The sequence below is a fragment of the Cuculus canorus genome, chromosome 1 (genome assembly GCF_017976375.1).
Source record: "Cuculus canorus isolate bCucCan1 chromosome 1, bCucCan1.pri, whole genome shotgun sequence".
Taxonomy (NCBI): domain Eukaryota; kingdom Metazoa; phylum Chordata; class Aves; order Cuculiformes; family Cuculidae; genus Cuculus; species Cuculus canorus.
The window spans coordinates 13,809,200-13,825,836 of record NC_071401.1 but is presented as its reverse complement, the minus strand read 5'-3'; the positions used below and the strand labels follow the sequence as shown (position 1 = coordinate 13,825,836).

At 37.8% G+C, this 16,637-nt stretch overlaps 1 protein-coding gene across 2 annotated transcripts in view; it reads right to left on the bottom strand.

Annotated features, from left to right (window-relative positions):
• The window catches only part of NOX4 (NADPH oxidase 4), a 109,950-nt gene that overhangs the window by 36,971 nt on the left and 56,342 nt on the right, over positions 1-16,637 (bottom strand). For both annotated transcript variants that reach the window (XM_009566391.2, XM_054087222.1), the window contains one exon: positions 810-891. In XM_009566391.2, coding sequence (XP_009564686.2) covers positions 810-891 — 82 coding nt within the window. The remainder of the gene's footprint in view (positions 1-809; positions 892-16,637) is intronic.

Below are 16,637 nucleotides of genomic sequence, written 5' to 3'. Positions count from 1 at the left end.
GGTTTCTTACGTATTTCAGGAACCCGATAACAATACTAATTAAAATAAATACCTTTTCTTATTTGCATCATCATTGCTGGATTGGCTCCAGACATTCTTTCTGTCCTCTCCTCCCTCTGTCTACCCTGTACTATAGTCTTCATTCGTTGCTCAATGTGGTCATGGTTAATGCATGTACTGTTGCTTTTTCTTCTTTCTCCTTCACTGCCTGTTTTCAAGACTTAGCCGAAAGTGACTGTTTCTTTCATACAGTATTATAACAAGGAGTATTTATGGCTTCAGTCAGATATGTAACTTGGGAGAAGAAGAGGTTTTGTCCAGTATACTCAATAACATGCAAGGTCTCAACACTACTCTTTTGGTTTGCCTGTTCATATATACCTAAAGAAGGCAGAAAAAAATGTTTTCTAGTGCTGCAGGCTTCCAGAGGGGAGCCTGTTAAAATCCAAAGGAATCCCTCACCATAAATGATGTAATCCACAAGACAAGAGTGGGGATTAGCCTGGCAAAACATCTGCCTATGTCAACAGTGTTGAGTGAAACAAAGCTCCACCAGACACTGATCCAGGCAACTTAACATCTTCACTTTGCCACCACCTCCCTGTTGACAGCTGGGCATGCTTGCAAAACACGTCTCCTTCTCCTTGACACTGCTAAAAGACTGCAGAACTCAATGTAAGTGTGAGTCCCTGGCAGCTCTGCCTTACGACTTCACACTAAAAGCATGTACAGTGCTATAAATGCTTCGCTCTCCCTCACTGCAAATAGATAAAAGATTTTGTTTCTCCTAAGAAGACAATCTTACTTACTTGGGATAGCGCCTCTGCTGAAAGATGGGCAGAATCTCTGTATCTTGATTTGAATGTAGAAGCAGTAAATCCCGAAATCTTTCTGTCAGGACAAACAGAGAAGAAGAAAAGAAAAAGAAAAAAAAAAAAAAAAAAAACACAAACCCAGACTGTGACTCTGCATTATAAGTTCAGGCCACAAGTAAGCAAGCAGTAATATCAGTGAATTGTCTTCTCCAGCAATATTTACCAGAGGATAAAGCTACCTGCATAGGCAATAAAATCTATATTTTATTGATACATACTGCATACACAACTGCAGCTAAGACCAGAAATCAAAGTTTTCTATAAATCCTTTTATTAATTAGTTTAAAATGCCATTTTATTTTTTTTTACCCTGTATTGAAATCCAGTAGTGCTTACAAGTTTCTGAGGTCTGCATACAGTTCTTTTGGTTACTGTACACAGACAGCCATAAACAGTCCCTGCCTTGAAGAATTCAGAATAAACAGAAAGGAGGAACAACTAAGAATTCACCAGCCACTCAAGGATCACAACAGCATAAACAAGCATAGATTAATTAATCTAAACTAAATTGCAGTACAAATCTTTGGCTAACTGATTCATTGCTGTTTTCAAGGATCATTGAAGACTGCATTGCTTTTTGTTCACTACTATGTATTTTTAAAACTGCACTATAGGGTCATCTGCAGTAGGTAAGGTTTTTGTAGCTTAGCTTCACCAATCACCAAATGAAGGAGTGATTATGGTTTGTTTAGTTGCCTTTCTGTGATGCCTTTCTCTAAAGATGGTTAGATGCAATACATAAGCAACATCTGAATGAGCTCCTATCAGTATCAATTTCTCAGTTCCTGGAAGATGAAAATATCCTCAAAATAACTTGATACCCAGTTTCAGAGACTGAAGAGAGTTTTTCCACCCAAGCCAAACCCCCTTAGCACATCCTGTAGCTCTCCCTAGCACAGAACATGCTCTGTTTCCTTCTTCTATCACCTGCAACTTTTATTTAACGAATCTTCCAGTGGCACAGAAACCTAGGATACTGGTGAGGCCCCTCCCACCTGTTCATCTTCTGGTCATTCTGCAACACCTTATAACTGTGGCTTGAAGATATCAGCTACGAGTTTTAACCTTCATTTGCTAAACCACAGTTCACAGCCGGTGCTGTGTGCAGTGACTATACTAAATTAGTTACTTTTCCATATAAGTTTTTCATTCTGAGAACTGAATCTAAGGATTTAAGTGTAATGCTTCCTCCCCTTATACTCCTGTGCATCTCAAAATATCCTCTAACACTGGGTTTACAGATAAGAAAATCAAAGGACAGAAAATCAGTGGAGAAAAAAAACCCGAATCCCCCAGTTATGAAAAGAAACCATAGCACCTTTCTTACTTGTTACAGGTTAGTACATGACAGCTTTTTTAATATTCAGTTTTATATCTACTGTTATGTTATCATAACTAAACTCCATTAATTTGGATACAATTGTGCTATGTAGCCTCCAAAATGAGAAAAAAAAAAAAAAAAAAACAACAAAGTCATACATATTGGAATTATAATACTTTCAAGAAAGCACAATAAATTCAGAAGAAAATTTATCTTGTTAAGGGCTCAGTTTCAAAGGTAAGCTGTCTCAGATTGTCTGACCTAGTCTTGCATCAGCTGGCCAAGATGTATTGCAAACATCTTGTAGAAGATATCAGGATCATTCAGTGAAAGAAACAAGGGCTAATACATAGTATCTTCATTCCTTTATTTCTACACCTCATCAGATTCAATTCTGAAAGAAAAAAGCACTTGAACCTTCAATTTTTTTACTACACCTTCAGCTTGCCTTGTACCTAACCAGGACATGGATTGGATGGGGCAAACAACTATAAATACACTGTTGTAAAGATGGAAGTGAAATTCAACGAGCAACTTTCAGGGAACACCCTGCTCAAGGTCTTCACAAGAAGCTTCACATTACAGCTACTTCTTGACCCCTTGAATTTTTAGGAAGATGCAGAGATTTGTTTTTTTCTCAGTCCTCTGGTACATGCAATAGGCTGTACGTGGGCATGCCCTGTCATCCTTAAAGTCGATATGATACAGTCTTCAAAAGCCACTGGACAAGAACTGAAAGGCTTCAATAAGCTTTCACTGGTGCAAAACATTAAACTATCCGTGTATCAGAGCAAGCACATTAACTTCCACCTCTATCGCAGGAATCTCCAAACACAATTCAAGCTACTGGTGCATTTCTTGGAACACTTTATAAAAAGGCGTTTGTATGAACAACAGCCTTTGTGTGGGCTTGGTAGAGGAATGAGAGGAAGTTTTCAATGGCAAACAATGAACAATAGCACTTCCTTCCATCACTTGTGGGTCTTGACCTCCAGAATATGGTGCCAGTGATTAAGGATTCAGTTTTTAGGTGGTCTGATTTCCTTATTTTTTAGGGTCTATAGCCAGGTGCAGGAACAATGCAAAGTATGAGGAGATATGCTCTTCTTCAGTTTAACACCACGCAATGCCACATTACATGTAACCGAGTGAGGCTGGTTTGGTAGACCTTGCAAAGAGTCTGCAACACTAGGAGAGACAAAATACATCTCGAGGAGGGCACAGATAAGCCCTGCTCCCTTTTACCGCTCAAGACGGACGGCACCCAGACAGACAGCCATATTGCATTTCTAAGCCCTAGTCTGTGACTCTTTTTCTTGTGTTGCTGCCCTTTCCCATTGCGCCAGGCCACCTGACTATACTCCAGGACTCAATTCAACAAACTGTGATCTTGAAAATATTTTGAATAGTGGTGTGACAGGGCTGGCCAGTACTGGAGTGAAAGCAGCCAAGTTATGGAATTTGAAATTGGCCTAAACAGCTTCTCTTCTGGACCTTGTTTTAGTTAAAGTCAACTTTTATTTTTCTCTCCAGGCTATGGCAAATTTCCCAGGCAGATGTATTTTCTTTTTCACCATATGACTTTACTCATTTTTCCATGGCAACAGTTACACTACATGGTAGCATTCCACCTCATCTCACATACATCCTGTAAGTTTCTTCAGTACACGTAGCCTCCGTGTCTTATAAATCCTCATAAGAGAAACAGCATAGTGAAACCTTTAGGATCAATTTGTCCCATAGGACCATTATGTACATGCTTCACCCTTCAGATCAATAATATTCTCTTTTTACACATGCATGTGCCTGGTACAAAAGTCAAACTGGTGCAAATGACAATTGCCTTTAAGGACTACCCAGCATGGTAATAAGGCAGGTGGCAAGAGCTTTGGCAGCTACTGACAGAACACAGGTGCTTTTGGTGCTCTTACAAAAGTGCATATAAGAAGCCTAACACTTGACAAGAAAAGGCTTTTCAATTTACAAGAAAAAAATCACAATAATACTTTCCAAGGAGGGGAATTTTTTTCAAAAAACTAAGATTTTTCTTCTGATCCATGCTACAACAAATGGCAGACTTAAGAACTATCAAAACCAATAATTCAAGCATTTTTACATTATTTTGAATTGCAATCACTAGTCGGTCAATAGAACAAAACTAAGTCATAGACAATCTTATAATAACTTGATCATTTTAGAAAGTCATCTCCTAAAATTGAATCTTTTCCATGACATCCTACAGTTTAGTACCTAAAATGTGAAGCTTTTGTATAGGTGTTGGTCTGGTTTGTTTTAAAAAATATGAGTAACATTTATTTAACCAAGTTATAAAAGGCTTACCTCTGAAAATATGCAATTACATTCTCTGTCCAGCATTCTACTCATGCAATTTCCATTAGTTTAAGCCTGCAATAGCTAGCCTCCTCATGATCTCTTACATTGTTCTGAGATCAGTTATGCCACTGATTGTTTCATTGCTCTGCTGAGTGTGTCATTGCAGACATGGTCTCACTGACTCTCCCATAAGTCTACCCACAGGACAAAGTTCTAACAGACATCAAGAATGGTTGCACAGACAAATCTTATGCTGAAATTTATCTTTTAAACATGCTGAGGGTCTCTAATTCCTCCTGACTTTCATTCTGAGCATACAGTTCCTTCCAAATCCTTGATCAGTAAGAAGTCTTCAGTTAAATTTAGGCAGTTCCACTGGGATTATAGATTTTTAGCTAAATGTGTTTTGTCTCTCCTAGAGTGTTGCAGACTTTTTATAAGGTCTACCTGTAATGACTAGGGGCTGGGTGTAATAACACAGTCTTATGCCATGTCCTAGATCAGGAAGGCTGTAGACTACAAAGGAGAAGAGAAAGTTTGCTATCGAAAGCTTTAGAGATTGATCCTGTCCTCTTACATATATTTCTCTTCCCGTCTCTCACTTGATTCTTCTTCCCTCTTTTCCATTCTTTGTTCCTTCTCCTCTCTACCAGCTCAATGTATTCACAAGTCAGCTACTGGAATCTTAGTATAAACACCCACTAACATCTTTATAAAATTGTTATGACAAGCCAGTTACCAAGGACAGAAGGATGCATTTCAAGGCAAATTTTCCCTTTGAAATGTTTAGAAGCATATCATTGTTGCTCTCAAACAGAATGAAGTTGTGCTGAATATGGTAAGTAAATGGTAATGCCAGAAAATTATGAACAAGAGTGGGCGTAGATTCTGAAGCCATTCAAAGTGCTTACACAGTCAAGTTTCTGGAGAGGTAGAGAGACAAAGGGAAATTTTGTGACTATTTTAATATCTAAGGCAGTCAAAGCAAAGAAAAATAATTCGCATAGAAGGTCTCTGTAAATTAAAACACATTAATATTCACATTCTGTAGACAGAGACATTATGGCACAGGGAGCACTGGCCTTGTTTTTTGAGACTGTCGCATCCTTGAAAGCTTTGTTGCTTTAGCATTTCAAAGACAATGCCAAAAGTCACACACTGCTGTTGTTATCTTTGACTTTAAAACCACTTCTTGTGGTTCTTCTTTCCTTGCTCTTTTTTGTTACAAAATACTTTTACAGAAAATAACAGCAAAGTCACTCTGTTGAATTCTGAGGGTCTTGTAAATCAAATTCCTGCTCTTCCAGAGTTTGATGGGTATGTACCTGTGAGGCCATAGCAGTATATTACTGATGTCTGAGATATTGCTGTTTTATTTATCCCAACCACCTTCTACCCAGCAGCTTTAGACCAGTCTAAACTTGTAACCAAAACAAATCTAATTGCCTGTAACCAACTCGGTTAAGAACACTGTAAAACTGTTGGTAATTGCTTTTTAGGGGAAAAGGATTTTTTATATCAGTGTTATGGATTATTTGTTAAATTAAAGTTCATAAGAATAAACATAATTGTGATTAGAAAGCAATCAGAGAATAGAACAGCCTCATCAGTTATAAAGTAGTGAACACTACAGTCCAGAAGCCTTGCTGTCGACCTAAAGGTTGATCCACAGTGACCCTCTCATGCATTTGGATATTTTGCAGTCATGTTTCTGTAACTACCTGTAGCACTCCTGCACTCACTGAGACACAAATCTCAGTTCCATCTTTCACTCTATGGACACTTGCAAGCCCTGAAATTTCAAACTAAACAAATCTGTTTAGTTTTATGCAAAACACAAGAATGGTGTGGAGCACCTTCTGTGTCATGAATAGCTCCTCAGCATCTTGCACTAACTTAAAAAGAAAAAAATATATAAGCATTCTTAAAATTGCCAACAGTATTTATAAGGATTGGAGACCTGCTAATCTGACTTGTTTTCAAGCTCTGTAAACTTGGAAATGCTGTCATAAGTAGTATCTCAGTGGCTTGTAAAAAAAAGAGGCATTTAGGAAGAAATGTTTGCCAGTTATGGGCTATAGAACTGTGATGAGCTACAAGAAGGCATAAAATTGTAATGTCCACCACTTGAGTTTTACCTGTGGCTTATCACTGGCCAAAGTTCCTGCACTTAAGGGAATGTTACTTCTCTCCCCTTGAAAAGTCAGTGCTACAATTACTCTCAAACAGAATGAAAGAAATCAGTGATGAGGTAATGTTGATGAGCTACAGGCTCCAAAATGGTTACATCATAATCCTTGAATTTCTCCTCAAACATACATATTTTGCCAGTAGAGAGACAGGCTTTTTGATCAGCTTGAACTTCCATGATTCTCAGTCCATTAAGCCTTATGGAGTTTAATTCTCCTGGTTTTTCACCATCATTTCCCTCCCTCCTGATTGGTCGTCTCAAAGACTAATCAGAGCCTACAATTTGCAGAGCTACTAAAGAAAAACTAAAAGCTAGTAAAAACCTAGAAAGTTGAAAATTATGTAAAAAAGCTTGATGTTTATATTTATTTAAAGGAAATAGAGAAGATTTTACAGAAAGGCAAATGGTCTCTTTATTTTCTAAGCTAGAAGAATAAACAGTGATCATCCTGTTCAATACTGTATTTTGCAGGATTTTAGTTTATTTAAGCAGAGAGGAAATATAATGAAATCAACTTATGATTACACAGGCCAGCAATGAAACTTTCAGTCACTCCAGAACAGAAGAATAGCCTTTCTTTCTGTGAAGTCTCTGTACATCCTGCTTTCCCTTGTAACCTGCATTTACTTCCCAAAAAGTAGTCAGCTCCTTCTCTGTCTCTAGCTGTGTGCTTACCATCATTCTCCCTCCCTCATTCTGGCATCAGAACGTATTTTCCCCGCTGGAACTCTAGGTGTTTCCTTCTGTCTTTAAAATGTCCCACCTGCTATGTGAAAATTAGCTAGGACAGATTTATTTCTAACTGGACCTCCCTCATTTACACTATAATCACACATACTGCATGATTTATGTGTGTATATCCATATATAAACCACTGAAGAAAGAGAGTAAAGGTACTTCTTGTCCAAGGAACAAAAAAGTTGAAAGAGTGATGGGAAGGAAAAAAGCACCACTTGCTTTGTTCTAAAGCAGGGAAGACAAACTGAGGACCATATTTAGACTGCATTTTGTAGGTTTGACTTGACAAAACAGCAGTGAGCGACCCAGACTGCCTATGACCTATGCTGCCAGATTTGGTTTCCCCAGACAGCCAGTGAAGAGAAGCAGAAGCATACACAACACCAAAGTTAAGCATTCTTTATGCTCAATACTGAGTTGAAAACTCTTCTGTAGGATCCCCTGGCAAAGCTGGGGATTAGCTAGACTGCTGGAGTTCAAAACGAATGTCTTAATCAAGAAACCTTTTGTTCTCTGAGGTAGTTACTATACTTGAAGACTATCTCTGTCATGACAGCAGAGTTCACATCACAACTTGACTCTTATAAAGTGCAATAGTAAAACAGTTTAGAAACAACACAAAATGGTAGCTTCAGTTTTAAAAAAAAATCTTCATAAATACATGCTCTAAATCCAATGCTGTTTATGTATAATTTTTTAGCACTAAGTTCTACAATTGTTCCCTTTGACCTCCCAGTAAGCCAGTGCAAAAAAAAAAAAGACTCAAATTATATGAAAGGGGGATTCAACTGGTTCTCTCTTTGTAATTTTTAATCTGATACAGAAACTAGAGAAAACCCAACCTTTCATAAACTACATGGGATTTTAACACCAAAATGGAGCTACTATTCAGTTGTGCAATTAGTGCAATACTATCCAGCACTGCAAAGCTCCAGAGGGTATGCTTCTAAAAAGCTAAGAAAAGGCATAATTTGTCAGGCTGTACTGATTCACATCTAGGCCCACTCTACCCTAATATACTGCCTCACATGCAGACACCTATGGAAGAATCAGAACAGAGCAAGTTCCTCCTCATTTCTAACTCTATTTCTGTCTCAGTGGATATCCTAAGGTGGTTTGTCTGTCAAGAAATACCTTGGTTTCTCTTGCCCAGCCCCCATATAGACCTCCTAATCCATCCCACATCCTCTGACAAGGAGTTCCATGTGTCTCTCACCTACTACATCAAGATCTATAATTTTGTCTTTGCTCTGAAATAGTGTCTAACTGACAGTATTTGATGGCCACAAATTCTGATACCGGCAGAAGCCATGTATACTCAGGCCCTACCCACACACTCTTGCAGTACTATGCATGATTTTGTAGACGACTACTATATTCCCCCAAATTATCTCTTTTCCAGGCTAAAGGGTCAGTGTATACACAGCTGTTCGTGTTTGGACAACTTTCCACAATTTTGATCTCTTTGTCATTCCTTCCTGAACCTTGTCCAGTATCCTGTCTGAGAGATGAGGACCAGACCTACAACAGGATTCAAGTCCTGGGATCACAACAGAAATATCCAGCTGCAGAGTGATCTCTGCTTTGCTCTCTTCTTTTTTTGTAATATTTTTTTTCTCTTTATTGCTGCTGAGCACTGAGTTGATGTCTTCATGGAAATAATTATCATGACTCTAAAGTGTTATTCTTGGGCTGTCACGATCCATGTGTATTAGTTTGTCACCAAATATATCAAACATCAGTACCTACTTACATGCATACACGCACTGGTATTTTTAGCCAGGCCTATAAATAGGTTTGCAAGTGTAATACCTTTTATATATTTGAACAAGCTACAAGAACTTTTCATTAAGCATATTTAAATGGCAGTCACAAAATAATGGAATAAATCCCGTTCAAGGCTAAAATTTTGTATCGTAACAAAACCACCACCAGCCACTGGGAACTCATTCTTGGACTTTTGTCTATTCATATTAGGTCTCAGGTTAGACTGTAAGCATGGGATCATTTCACCCTCTTACTGATACAGATCTATTCTCATTATTACACTCTAATATATAAATAAATTACTGTACAATAACTTCACAGATTTACAGAATAATTTGGGGTAGAATGGATCTCTGGAGATCATCTAGTCCAATCCCAAAGTCTGAGCAGGGTTAGTGAGAGCAGGTTGCTCATGCCATGTTCAGTTAGGTTTTGAGTATCTCCAAGGATGGAGACTCCACAACCTTACTGAGCAACCTGTTCCAATGCCTGATCAACCTCACAGTGGAAAAGCATTTTCTCACATTTAAAAAGAATTTCCTGCATTTCAATTTGTGTCCATTGCTTCTTGTTCTTTCACCGGGCACCTCTGAGAAAAGCCTTTCTCTGTCTGCTTTACTCTGTCCTAGGCAAAAGTAGGTAGGACAAAAAATTTTAGAAGGACCAATTACATGCCATGAGACTTGGATTCAAGATCTAATGAACTTTTCTCTGTGCAACATAAGGGGCTATTCAAGGCTGATAAGATTATATTTCACCTTCAGCCACTGTTGTTAAGGTGGATGACGCACAAAATGCTTCGCATACCCAAAATACACAACATATCAGTCTTGTACAAAGCTCTTCTGCTGTATTATAACAGAACAGGAGAAAAGTGCTAGCAGATCTCGGGCTAGCAAAGGATGCTCTTACAGACACATCACTGCTAAGTGAGTGCCATTGCTTTGTGCCAACTCCTTTCTTAAAAGTCACCCTAAATGTCACTAACTAATCAGCAAGTCTGCTTACGGGCTGGGGGGGGAATAAAAATGTCAATATTTTGTGCTGCTTCCATACCACCTTTGTATCAAACTGCAAACCTACATCTTTTTGAGGAGAGTGACCCAGCAGGCTAGAAGGTGAATGTCCTGCCACAGGCATCACACAAGCTGAGCACTATGGATGCTGGCTTCTCTTAGTTGGGGCAGGGATGAGAGGGGAAGGGAAAATGCTAAAGAAAAAAGTGCTCGCAAAAGAGTACAGGAGTTTCCTTGTTCAAACACCCTTACTCCCTGCCTTGTAATACAAGATAACAGTGAGGTTGCCCACCCCTCTTCTCTCTAACTGCAGTGTTGCTAATCACTAAGGCTTAACTGATGTTAATATGATCATCAAGAATAGCTTTTACTTCCTCACAACTAAGTTGTATAAATATCTACATAGAAGGCACTAAGTTGTTCGCAGGGTCCTTACTGAGGGCCACACTGAAAGCTGAAATATGCTGAATACTTACGAGATAATTCTTTGACAAAACGGAGTTGATATACACCTTGTGGGGGAAAAGCCTGCTCAGCCAACCACTTAGCTAAACTAAAATTCTAGAAATAACAGTAACAAGGCTCCAAATAAGAAACAAAAGAAGAAAAAGGGTATTAAGGGACTTCATTTATATATAAAAATAATTTCTCCTGTGTTTTCAGCTGCCTGTTTCTTTCAGAGAACACATTCAAGCTCTTCTCTAAAAGCACTCTAGCAGTAGTTGCACACAGGATAAAATGATCAGAGCTCATCTGGATCCTATTTTCTTATACAAATTTTGCTAGTCAACTGGGGGTGATCTACCGGGAAGAAATTAACATTTTTTCCAAAGATCGAATCAGATCTGAGACTCCATTTCTTACAACATCTCTCAAAGAGCAATATCAAAACCTTAGCAGGAAATTATTTGAAAGACCGGTAAATCAAATGAGCCATTAGATACTGTTTCATTTTTCTCTCTCTCTCTTTTTTTTTTATAGGCAATAAAACATAATGCACACAAATATATCAGGAAATGTATTAAAAGTTTAATTTCACACTGCTGTGAGCAATTCTGTTATTTTTTCTTACATCTGAATTAGATAAGTCATTCTTAACTTAAGGCAGCCCACTCCCTGAATATAAACTACTATATACAATGTAGTCTCTGTAGTTTTTGTTTCTCTTAATAATTTCTTAAAAGTACATATATTTGCTTACTTAACATTAGCTTTTATGTAGTGTCTCCTTAAAATATGCTGTGGAATTTTCAACCAGATTGTTGTCTCCATCTTTACGCTATCATGATGTTATGACTGTAATGTAATAGTAAATAGACATGTTTTTACATAACAGAAAGTTTGTTACTACTCAAGTCTCAGAAAAAGTATTCCCAGCCTTGAAAGGGAGAGAAAAGCTTGAAAATGTTACTGTGTAATACTATATTGATATCTATTTTCTAGAAGAAAGAACCAGTGGTTAAACATGACTTAGATCACGAAGTTCCTGTCATCATCGTAAGGAAATCGTGTGGCACGTACTTTTCTGAAAAAGTGATTTTGCCAATGCCTATAACTGTAAGCTGTTATTATATATCTATCTTTATAGAGTCTTTTAGATACCAGTCATGACTTGGCATATAGCAGTGCATCAATGTGCCATCAGAAATTCAGCAACACAAAACAGGACAGAAATGAGAAATTCATGGAGATATGGCATGTGCTAGTACATGTGCATTGAGAAGTACGAGAGACTTTTAAAGAAATATTATTTCTAAACAAATTTTTGGATTAATGAAATGCTCCTTTATTTGGAAATTGCATGAGATAATTTCACTTGCCGTGATTGTTAATAATGGGGCACAATTAATCCTCTCAACCTATTAAAAAATGCAAACATCAAATGGAAGAAATTATAAAAATGTCTTCCCTTAATTATAAATTTTGCCTTATTCAAACCAGTCGCGGTTAAACTCAAGAGACACTCAGCTGATACAGTGTAAATGAAATCCTTGAGGGAAAGCCCTGTGCTGTCAGGCTGGCACCAGCCACTTGTCAAAGCACAGCAAAGCATCACAGCTTCATCTTTGAAAATGTGTGTGGGTGTCTGTGGCATTTTCCTTGGGGAAATGGCACTTACTCTGTGCTTAATGAATAGGGGAATATGTTAAATTCATGGGAAAGGATAGTCTTTAGAACTGCTTATCACAATGAGGAGCACAAACTGCCCACTGATTAATTTTCATTTCACACAACACAAGGAGGCTTCTTGCAGCCTGTTGGTGTGCTAATTATCACTGATAGTACAGTAAAATCATAACTGCAGTCTCTGCAGCAGAACTTAAAACAGCCAATAATCTTTGAAACTCCCCCTCTCCCCAAAATTCCTCCTCGACACTGGAAAATGTGTCAACAGCCCCCAGTAAATGCCACCTTCCACTAAAACTCTCATTGTCCAATACGCTTGAAAACACAAATGTGTCTATTTGTATCCACAGACTTTCTAGGCTGTCTCCCTGGCAGAGAAGCATTCTCTCATACTTATAAGCATGGTAATCACTACAGCATAAACAAGTTTTCTGGTTCCAGGCAAGTCAGAAAGCTAATCAGTCATCCAGTGATAATCAGCTTCTACATGCAGAACAGAGCTCCTTCAAATTACTAAAAACACTGTGATGCTTTGTGTAAAGTATTGTCCAAATTTTACTCCCTCCAGACGGTCAAACACTTTCAATTAAAGTGTTGTTTAAATAGGATATTGATACTTTAAGAGAAAAAAAATATTGAATTATTATTACTAAAACGCAAAAAAAAAAAAACACCCCAATGCTGAAAGTTTAGGGATATGTGAGGACAAGTATATAGAAATAAAATGCAGCACTTCATGCCAGATACAGTAGAGATATGTCTCTTTTCCCAGTTAAAGTTGCCAACCAGACTGTATCTGTCATGACACAAGTGAGTTCTCTCTTCAGAGAGTGAGACCACTGCATACTATAGCAAATATAGCCTAAAATGGGAACGCAGCCAAAAGAAGATAAGGAAAGCTGGAGATACAAATCCTAAGAGACAGTGTGGGAAGCATTTACAAATCATATTTTTTGCTTTCTGGCATTATATTTGACCATATTATTTTTTTAAGAAACAATGTTCCTCATGGGAAAGGTAAATTAACTTTTTTTTTTTTTTTTTTTTAAAAAAAAAGGAGGGGGTATCTTCCATTCCTTTACCAAACGATTTTATCTCTTAGATTTCTCAAGGAAAAAGTTGCATTAAAAAGTAACAGGGAATATTATTTCATCCCCAGCTCTTTGGTCTTTGCTTTGACTTTGCTGCCTTTGTCAAACTTGAAGGTCCTGTGTGCTTGAAAGCCTGCCTATCTCTTCACAGCTGTTTCAGCTGATCTAATAAGAGATATTACCTCTCCTTTCAAAACTTGTCTCTCACAGAATATTATTTCATTCTGACGTACTTTGGTCTAATCTGCTACAAATACTACAAACTATATAAGTAAGAAGTATAATGATATGCTTTTTGAAACAAGCTCTGTCACTTTACCTCCATTCTGATCAAAAAACAATTCAACTAAAGCATAAAAAGAACAAGAACAGGTCTGAGCTGCAGAAATGGGAGTCATAATGTCAATGAAATAAAATACACACTGCACCCTGCTCATCAGCTGCTGCACTTCATACCGAAGCGCTGTTTATTGCTGTCGTGGCCCCATCTACTCCGCGTACCACTACGGGTAATCTGCAATCCCATCCACATTTCAGAAAGTGATTTCCAGCCTATGAATTCCCTTCTACAGTTTCTCCTCAAAGTGCTTTAGTTAATACTGATACAATTGAGTAATTTGTCTCATTAAGAAATGCCACATTGAGCACACAGTGACTGCCATTTCAGATTTCACTCAAAATTTGGACACCTTTGCAATTAATTTACCTTGCAGCATCTCAGACTTTACAGAGTATCTAAGGCATTTCTGCTTTGCTGCCTCTTAAATTTCAAAGCCTGACAAAAAGGAAAAAAAAATTGCAGCTGTCACATAGTCTTTTTTTTTTTTTTTTTCAGGATTCTTATTTTTGCAGTTCTTAGCTGTATTTGTTTGGTGGTATTCTTATTAATACTATTTATCATTTAATGGGACAGACCTCCAGGGGAGGAATGCAGTGGACAGCGGGGAAGAGCTGCTGCTGCAAGTTGCTCCTCAAAAATTCTTGAATCACAGACTGCCTATATTTCCTTATAGTGAATCCCAAATTCTCCAGCTAGCCCTTGATGGGTCGGAGAAACAATGCATTGCAAAAGTCAAAGGACTGGATAGAAAAACGGGAAGGGGTGTGTGGTACATGAACTTAAAGCTGAGTTTCAAGGGACTGTAGAGAATGCATGCTAAAATTTGTGGTGTAGGATTTGCTTCATATGAACAAGGCCAGCACTGCATCTTGGAAAGTGAAGAGATTTTGAAACAGATAGTTACTGTTTCAAGGAAGTCTGAAGTTTGGGGTGAGGACATGCAGCTGGCAAAAAGTGGAGTAAATGTAATAATGAAAGGAAGGAGAAAGAATAATGTAATAAAAGAGATGGGATATCCTAACCAGAACTTCAACACTAATATCGTGACAACAAGGAGCTATACAATATTTGCTGTGTAAATACATTGAAAATGTCATTTGACCATTTTATTTGGTTACGATGACATTTGCAATGTTTAAATTAACTCCCACAGAGTTAACTGGTGTTCACAGAATAAATTCTGAGCAAGTGATGGTCCCTCTCCCTTCCAATTAAACCTTAGACAAGGCATCTGTAGAAATAAGCTGAAATAAGCAAGAGAGATCATGGAATAAGGAGCAATACAGAGTAGCATGATAGTCTTCTGAATAGCCCAGTAACCACCACTGCTGGTGGTCTTCATCGCAAGAGAGCTGCACTTTAAAACACACCAAAACCCAGATCAATAATCTACTGAAAAACAAGCCCATTTCTGTTTTCAAAAGGAACGTTAGAAGCGGAGAGGCTACAGAAAGTAAAGAGCCAAACAAATGCGAAGTCTGAAAACTTGAATGTAGTCCACCAGCTCAACCAAAAATAAAGGTCAAAGGTGCCATGCTCATTTTCTGCAAGCATTTGCACACAAAGAGGCAACATCTAACACATACACACATTTTCTCGGTTCTTGCCCTGAAATAAAGCAGGAAAGGGGGAAAAAAAATATCAGGGAAGAACACTAACTTATGATATCATCATAAAGTTGAGCTTCATCTTCACAAAGCCCACAAACAGCCCACAGACATCCAAAGACTGAAGCTCAAAGATCTGCAGACTAAATAAACCCCAAATTGGGGGTTTGGCTTATAATAACTTCTGTATAGAAATTATTCTAAGAAATTCTAAAGCATCGTGTGGGAATTGGGAGCACATAAAGATAATTGTCCCTTCTGATCATAAACTTCATAAATATCAACAGTTCCTACAGGAAATTTTTCCTATTTTTTATGTCCCAAATTTGAAATATACTTTTCCTAATTAATCACAGCATTATTACAATCTGTTAGAAAAGGATTCCCCAAAGAAATCTTTCAAATCTACTTTTAAGATATTGTAACTTGCAACTGTTACTTAAATTGTGTGGTAAGTCATAATTCAAGTCTGAAGAGTGTCTGCTTTTTTCTTTTGCCCCGAGGAAGAATTTTCATTCAACTAGGAGCAAAACAAGAAGTTTTGGCAGGGATTCTTCAACAAATCTTGAGTGGCATCTAATGGACTCCACTACTGTCACCAGGGAAGTGCAGGCATGCATGAAGAGCTGAACTCTCTCATTTCCCTGGAAACCATCATACACTTGAGATTGTTATAGGTCCTCACAAAAAGGAACTAGAAAGTCCATTCAGACCTTGTATATTCATTGCTTGAAACTGCTGTGCTCCTCTGCACAGGAAGTACCACAAGAACAGAACTCCTCTAAGCATCCATAATTAAATATTAACAATTAAATGGTGAAACCAATCAAAGATTAACAGAAAAATGGTGAAACACAAGCAACTCCAGAACAGCAACTTTGCCTTCTTCAACAGGCATAGCATATAAATACTAACTATAAATACAGAAATTCGCCTGGAAGTACATTCAAATACGTGTCCTGGAGCTTTTCTTTTCTATCTTGTGGCTCTATTTTCAAAGTAGCTTTGAGCTGTTTTCACTGCATTCATTTAAATCCTATCAGCTGCTACACGCTAATGTGCTCCACAGGTTTCATTCCTCTAGTTCATAAAGGTACTTAAAACATCTGAGGCATGGCAAGGAATCCTTCAATCTTCTGTTCTTGGATCAGTTCTTAACTACAGCAACATCCACACATCCTGTGCATATTATATCAAAGGATAAAAATAATTTACATCATTTAGCCATGT